The sequence below is a fragment of the Ursus arctos genome, unplaced genomic scaffold, assembly GCF_023065955.2.
Source record: "Ursus arctos isolate Adak ecotype North America unplaced genomic scaffold, UrsArc2.0 scaffold_5, whole genome shotgun sequence".
NCBI lineage: Eukaryota > Metazoa > Chordata > Mammalia > Carnivora > Ursidae > Ursus > Ursus arctos.
Window position 1 is genome coordinate 4928044 of NW_026623067.1, and position 8467 is coordinate 4936510.

Consider the following 8467-nt stretch of genomic DNA (forward strand, 5'->3'; position numbering starts at 1 on the left):
TTTTAGTTTTGTTGGTTGTTTCCATTGCTGTGCAGAAGCTTTTCAATTTGATGAAGTAACAATAGTGTATTTTTTACAACTGTTCCAAAGCAATAAAATATCTAGAAATAAACATAACAGAAGAAGTTAAAGACATGTATTCTGAAAACTATAAAACACTGATGAAAGAAATGGAAGAAAACACAAAGAAATGGAAAGATATTCCATGTTCATTGGTTGGAAAAACACAGTCTTAAATTTTTACACTATCCTAAGCAACCTACAGATTTAATGCAATCCCTGTCAAAATACCAACAGCCTTTTTTCACAGAACTAGAACAAACACTCTTAAAAATTTTTGGAACACAGCAACAACAACAAACCTGAATAGCCAAAGCAATCTTAAAAAGAAAACAAAAGCTGGAAGCATCACAATTTCAGATTTCAACTTATATTACAAAGTTGTATCAATCAAAACAGTATGGTACTGGAACAAACAAACAATCATCAAAGAAAAAGACATGTAGATCATTGGAACAGAAGAGAAAAACCAGAAATAAACCCACAGTTATATGGTCATAATAGATAATGGGGAAAGAATACACAGTGAGAAAAAGCCAGTCTCTTCAACAAATGATTTTGGGAAAACTAGACAGCTATATGCAAAGGAATGAAACTGGACCACTTCCTTATGCCATACACAAAAATAAGTTCAAATGGATTAAAAACCTAAATGTGTTACGTGAAATCATGCAAGAAAAAAAAATAGAAGAGAACCCTGGAAGTAATGTTTCTGACCTTGACTATAGCAACATTTTTCTAGATAAGTCTCTTGAGGCAAGGGAAACAAAAGTAAACATAAACTACTGGGACCACATAAAAGTAAAAATCTTCTGCAAAGAAAAGGAAACTATCAACAAAAGTAAAAGTCAAACTACTGATTGGGAGAAGGTATTTGCAAATGACATATCTGATAAAAGGTTACTGCAAAATATATAAAGAACTGATGCAACTCAACACAAAACAAACAAAAAACAATTTAAAAATAAGTGGAAGACATGAACAGACTTTTTTCCAAAGAAGATATCCAGATGGTCAAGAGACCCATGAAGAGATGGTCAACTTCACTCATTATCAGGGAAATGCAAATCAAAACTACAATGACATATCACCTCACACCTATTAAAACATCAACCCCCCCCCCACACACAAAACAAAACAAAACAAAAAAACCAAAAAAAATGGAAGAAACAGTAAGTATCAGTGAGGATTTGGAGAGAAAGAACCCTCAAGCTCTGTTGGTGGGAATGCAAACTGGTGCATTGGTAAATGTACACATCAAACAAGTATAATGAACTTCAGCATATCTCTTTCTTTAATGGAAAATAATTTTAAAATTTGGAGACTTTTCTATGGATCCTATGGGAAAACAATGATAAATTTATGTGTAAGAGATGAAAAGTTTTCTTTTATCACACTCATTTATTTACTTTTATAATTTGTTATTACTATGGTAAAAATCTGAAGTTGTTAAAGAATAATAAAACAATATCATGGTTTAAAAAGAACAGAACATGATTGAAAATATCTAAGGAATTGTATTCTTTTCAAATAATTAAATATTAAAATAAGTCAATATAAAGACAAAAAAGTTACCTTGATAAAACATCAATCACAAGGCAGATTTATATACAAAGGAAGGAAAAAAATCCAGTTTTTTTTTAAATGTGGACATTGTAGGCTCCAGAGAATAAGCAAAAGGAGGTTCATCCCAAATTTGGCTACTTCTCCTATAATTGTAACATATTTCATAGCTTTTCTAAACGAATTTTATAAAATTTCACTCTGACACAAATGGAGGTAAAAACAGGTAGACATACAGGCACTCATGTTTTATAGTTCCAGACATCTGTCTAGTTTCTCTCTGCACATAGTATTTACCCAGTTGACCACTACTTATCTTTAGAAACTGTGCTGGGATGCATCTCCCTCCAGGATTCTGTGTCTGTTTTAGGTGTCTCTCCTGAGTATTGCTTACAGATGTAGGCACACCTCTAGAATGCCCCTTAGCCTACTATATTATTTTTGTTCACTTTTTGTTCTGATTCAGCATTAGACAGTCTGATCCTTTTGGAAAGTATTGTGTAAATTTTATCATGGTAGCTCACATGGTCTTTATGGTAATGTACCTGTCGAAGTGCCTCATTTTTGTTTTAATTTCCAGGGAATAAAATAGAGAAAATGAATTATTCAATGGCCAAAATTATAAACACCATGAAAAACAGGAGCATTTTTTCCCAGAAAGTTATACCACAAATGGAGAGACTCTTTGTCATAGAAGATCTCTGAATGAGAAACATGACACCTATCTGTTAGCTGGGTATAATGCTATTATCCAACCTTGGAATCAGTCAATTCAGCACTTGAGCATTTATTTCTTTAGGTGTATGTGAGTACATTACCTTTCTTGTCTCAAGTCTTGCAGTTAAGAGTGAGGTAACTGATGAGAAAGTCTACTGTGATCAGTAAGGCACTAGAGCACTGACCTTAGACAGTGTTAAAGGGAGTGTGACTCTTGGCCACAGGTTTTGTGCACCAATCTCATAAGAGCCTGCTTCATGTCCTTGTTCCTCAGGCTGTAGATTACAGGGTTGAGTACTGGAGGTACCACAGTGTAGATCACAGAAAGCAGCCTGTCAATAACTGTGGGTGGATTTGAAGATGGTTTGAGATAAACAAAACAAGCAGTTATAATGAAAAGAGTAAAAACAATGAGATGGGGAAAGCATGTGGAGAAAGCTTTCGACTGGCCTTTTGTGGTTGGAATCTTCAGCACGGTGGAGAAAATATAAACATAAGAGATAACAATGCAGATGAAACACGACATCCCTAAACACATGCCTATTCCAATACTTGTGTAAACTACCAGGCGTGTTTCAGAACAGGAAATCCTTAGCAATGAGGAAACATCACAGAAAAACTGTGGGATCACATTGGAGCCACAGAATGGCATAAAAAATGTGCCAGCAGTGTACAGAGCTCCAAAGAGTCCCCCGATGGCCCAGGAAACACCTGCCATCAGTACACAGGCACCACCATTCATGATGACCTCATAGTGCAGGGGACAGCATATGGCTACATAGCGGTCATAGGACATGGCAGTGAGGACAAATACCTCACCTGCTGTGAAGGAAGTCATTAAAAGTAGCTGGAAGGCACATCCTAAAGTGGAAATGGAATTGCTGTTGGTTAGGCTGTTGACAATGAAATTGGGGATTGGGACAGACACGAGGAAGACATCCAGGAAAGACAAGTTCTTCAGGAAAAAGTACATTGGTGTTTGTAGCTGCAGGTCTCGGGTAGTGAGAGTAATGATAAGAAGATTACTCATTAGGATAGCCAGATAAATCACCAGGAAGAGCACCCCATATACTATCTGAAGCTCTTGGATGTCAGAAAACCCCACAAGGAAAAATCCTGTCACCAAGGTGACATTGGTCATGCTTGAGTCTCTTCACTGCCTGTCAGCACAAGGAGATGTAACAAATTAATAATAATAATAATAATAATAATAAATTTACACATCTAAGAAGAACAATGTTGATATACATAATTATTTTGGGTTTTTAAAAATATTTTTGTATTTGTTCCATGTACTTTATTTTTTTAATTTAAATTCAATTAATCAAATTATTTAAATGGAAAAGGGCCCTGTATCTACTGTAATACTTCTTCAGTAGCTTAATCTTTTTTTAAGGTAAAGCGATTCTATAAGTAGTATGCGAATTCAATTAATCTTCATATGAATTACATAAGATCCTGTAACTTCGACTTTAACTTTCTATCAGATGTGTATTATTTAAAGAAATATGGACATTTTCCCAACATGTTCAGTATTTACATCAGACTATTAACTGTGTCATGTATAATGATAAATCCTTTTGATTTCTGTAAAACAATGCAGATTACGTCTTCATAATGTGTTAGTATTACTAATAATCTAACAAATGATCAATTCCCATTTGTGGGTGACGATTATGATTTCACATTTACAATGTATTAAATATACCAGCAAATGCAACTAACTTTTTCTAACTTATGGACATAAACAAAGGAATAAATTAAGCATCATTTGTCCAATGTTTGCGTTATCTTGAGGTCATGCAATTGACATGTGCTGAATGTTTCACTCATGTATGAGGGAAATAAATTATTTCGCAAAACTTCCTTTTCATTGAATGCACATATGTGTAGAAAACCATGTTACTATGTTATTGTGGGGCCTTTCTACTGGTTGCATTTTTAATATTTTTCTCTAAAGTTTTATTTAAATTCCAGTTACTTAACATATAGTGTAATATTTGTTCCAAGTGTGCAAGATAGTGATTCAACACTTCCATACAACATCGGGTGCTCATCACAACAAATGCACTCTTTAATCCCTGTCGCCTAATGAGATATCATCTCACCCGAGTCAGAATGACTAAAGTCACCTATACAAGAACCAACAGGTGTTGTGAGGATGCAGAGAAAGGGGAATCCTCTTGCACTGTTGCTGGGAATGCAAACTGGTGCAGCCACTTTGGAAAACAGTATAGGGGTTCCTCAGAAATTTTAAAATAGAAGTACCTTATGATCCAGAAATATTACTGCTAGGTATTTAACCAAAGAATACAAAAATACTAATCCAAAGAGATGAATGCTATTCAATGTTTAGAGCAGCATTATCTACAATAACTAAATCATGGAAACAGACCAAGTGTCCATTGACTGATGAATGGATAAAGATGTGATACATACACACATATACATTTATATCCATACATATTATTTACATTAGGGAAGACACCAAAACATAATATATATGTTATGTATAATATATACATATATTCATATATAATGTGAATATATAATATATATTATATTAATATATATAATCTCTCTCACACGCGCTCTCTCTCTCCACATCATGTAATGTGAGATCCACATCAAAAAGAATGAAACCTTGCCATATGCAATGATGCGGATGGAGATAGAGGGTATTATGTGGAGCAAAATAAGTCAGTCAGAGAAAGACAAAAACCATATGATTTCATTCATATGTGGAATTAAAAAAACAGAACAAATAGGCAAAGAGAAATAAAAAAGAGTGATTTTTTAAATAAAATTTACTTTAGAAGTCACCATAAAGATGTCTTCTCCATTCTTACTGTCTGACTAAATAGGTTTTCTTTATCATATGATGTTGTCTATAATTTATGCTGTAACTCTGTCAGATATCTTCTCTCAAAGTTCAAAATATTTCCCTAGGTTATTAGTTATTCTTGTTTAATTATTTATTATTTATTGAAAAGATCAAGAAGTGTTCCATTAATGACACCAAAGTTGATGGCAGAGATTAAAAAAAAAAAAAAAAAAGATTGTTTTCCAAGAGCTTTCTTTCAATGTGAGGAGGCAGACAAGGAGGTATAAATAAACCTTAAATGAGGGAAAGAGTCATATGCTGTTGAGTGTCATTAAAAATTTTTAAAGAGTATTATTTTAGAAATTAGCCAGGTGGCTGCTTAAGATTGCAGGTTGGGAAGAGCTTTCTTTCAGTGTTCCCTAGAACCTAAAGCCTATATGAAGAGAAGGAGATCATGGGTCCAGAACCAGTGGAGGGAACACTTTAGGAAGCACAGATAACACAAGAAAGTAAAGGCAGTTGACCTCTGAATTGTATGTGCAGAAGCTGTATGTGGTGAAATTGAAGAATGCATAGGAGAGCAATAAAATAATTTTGAAGACATTGATCAGCTTATTCCAATTATCAGTCTAGAGAAATACAGAAAGGGACCAAAATAGAAGAAGCATGGGTAAATTGGCTGTTGAATTTCATTTTTTCTGGTGTCTGCCCTAAATTATTTTAGTATCTGCAGTATTTGTTTTTTTATTGTTTTAAAACAATATTCAATGTTTACCAATAGAAACTTGAGATTCATACCTTAAAATAATTCCAATTCTTCAACTGCCTGAACAAAGGATTACTTATCAGATAATTCTAACAAGTACTCCTCAGAGTGGGAACCCCCCCCCCCAAAGAAGACTTTAACTTACCAGTTCTGTGCCTGGTTAATACAAAACTATATTCCTTTGGTAAGTCTCTGTCATTATAACATAACTGTTTTTCTAGTCTTCTGCTGAAGGACTAAAATTTTTCTGAGATGTGACACTTTCTTAACGTGGAAGGATGAATATTAAATGCAACCAGGAAAAGCATTTGCCCTTTATTTCAAATTTGACGTTATTTGATCATTTTGTACTCAGTCTCCACAACAAATTATTTTTAAGGCATGTGACTAATATATTTGAATTCCCAAAGGAAGAAACTCTTAAATGTTTTCTGAAAAGCCTTACTGAGTATCTCTTAAGGCCTTTTGGATTGTAATTACTGGTATTTACTATAGACAGAATTGTTCAATTCCCAGAAAACTTTGGGTAATACCTCATAGATAATGTGATTCAGAGTTTACTAGAATAATAATAAAGTACTTAAATATATCCTTAATTCCATTAGTAACAAACTATAAGCTTGTGGTTATCACTTTATACTTGCTATTAAAATTTGAGCACTTGGCTGAACATGAAGAGTTTTGTCAAATATTGTTAATTACTGACTCAATGGGTCTCTGATTGTAGTTCAAGGATGTTCATTTAGTCAATTAACTTGGTGAATCAGATGTGCAGTATGCTTTGATAATCCTTGCTAGAAGCTGCCAACTAAAAGAGCAAAATGAACTTCTGGGTCATCTGTTAAGAACCATCATTGTAGAGTTATAAACCAAATCATTTTTAAAGATGTAGTTATAAGAATTTGGCTTGTCCATTATTGCCATTCTAACTGGAGTAAGGTGGTATCTCAATGTGGTTTTCATTTGAATTTAGCTGATGGCTAATGATTTTGAACATTTTTTTTTTCATGTGTCTGTTACCCATTTCTATGTCTTCATTGGAGAAGTGTCTGTTCATATCTTCTGCCCATTTTTTGATTTGAATATTTGTTTCTCGTGTATTGAGTTTGAGAAGTTCGTTGTAGATTTTGGATACCAGTCTTCTATATGCAGTGTCATTTGCAAATATCTTCTCCCATTCTGTGGGCTGCCTCTTAGGGTTTTATTTTTACTGTTTCCTTGGCTGTACAGAAGCTTTTTATCTTGATGAAATCTCACAAGTTCAATTTATCTTTTGTTTCTGTTGCCTTTGGAGATGTGTCATGAAAAAAGTTGCTATGGCCGATGTCAAGGAGGTTACAGCCTATGTTCTCCTCTAGGATATTGATGGATTTCTGCCTCACAACAAGGTTTTTCATCCACTTGGAGATTATCTTTGTGTATGGTGTAAGAGAATGGTTAAGTTTCATTCTTTTGCATGTAGCTGTCCAATTTTCCCAGCACCATTTATTGAAGAGACTGTCTTTTCTTTTTTTAAAGATTTTATTTATTAATTTGACAGAGAGAGACAGCCAGCGAGAGAGGGAACACAAGAAGGAGGAGTGGGAGAGGAAGAAGCAGGCTCCCAGTGGAGGAGCCCGATGTGGGGCTCGATCCCAGAATGCTGGGATCACACCCTGAGCCGAAGGCAGATGCTTAACGACTGTGCCACCCAGACCCCCCTGAAGAGACTGTCTTTTTGCTATGGGGTGTTTTTTCCTGCTTTGTCAAAGTTTAGTTGCCCAAAGAGCCAAGGGTCCATTTCTGGGTTCTCTATTCTGTTCCATTGGTCTGTATGTATGTTTTTATGCCAGTAACATGCTGTCGTGATTACAGCATTGCAGTACAGCTTGAAATCAGGAGATATGATGCCCCCAGCTTTCTTTTTCCTTTTCAATAGTTCCTTGGTGATTTGGGGCCTTTTCTGGTTCTGCACATATTTAAGGGCTGTTTGTTCCAGCTCTTTGAAAAATGGCATTGGTATTTTGATAGGGATGGCATTGAAAATGTAGATTGCTCTGGGTAGCATAGACATTTTGACTATGTTTATTTTTCTGATCCACAAGCATGGAATGTTTTTCCATCTTTTTGTGTCTTTCTCAATGTCTTTTATGAGTGATCTGTAGTTTCTAGAGTATTGTCCTTTACCTCTCTGGTTAAGTTGATTCTGAGATATTGTATGATTTTTGGTGCTATTGTAAATGGAATTGATCCCCTAATTTCTCTTTCTTCAGGCTCATTGTTTGTCTATAGAAAGGCAACTGATTTCTGAGCATTGATTTTGTATCCTGCTGCATTACTGAAGGGAAGAAACAACAAATGTTGGAGAGGATGTAAAGAAAGTGTATCCCTCTTACAGTGTTGGTGGGAATGCAAGTTGGTACAGCCACTGTGGAAAACAGTGTGGAGGTCCCTCAAAAAGTTAAAAATAGAGCTACCTTATGATCCAGCAATTGCACTCCTGGGTATTTACACCAAAGATACAGACATAGCAAAGAGAAGGGCCATATGCACCCCAA

At 34.9% G+C, this 8467-nt stretch overlaps 1 protein-coding gene across 1 annotated transcript; it reads right to left on the reverse strand.

The window, feature by feature from the left end:
* Nucleotides 1–2536: 2536 nt before the first annotated feature.
* Nucleotides 2537–3481, reverse strand: LOC113249914 (olfactory receptor 14A2-like). The gene has a single exon (XM_026491361.3). The coding sequence runs from the start codon at nt 3479–3481 to the stop codon at nt 2537–2539; it is 945 nt and encodes a 314-aa protein (XP_026347146.3).
* Between the last annotated feature and the right edge of the window lie 4986 nt (nt 3482–8467).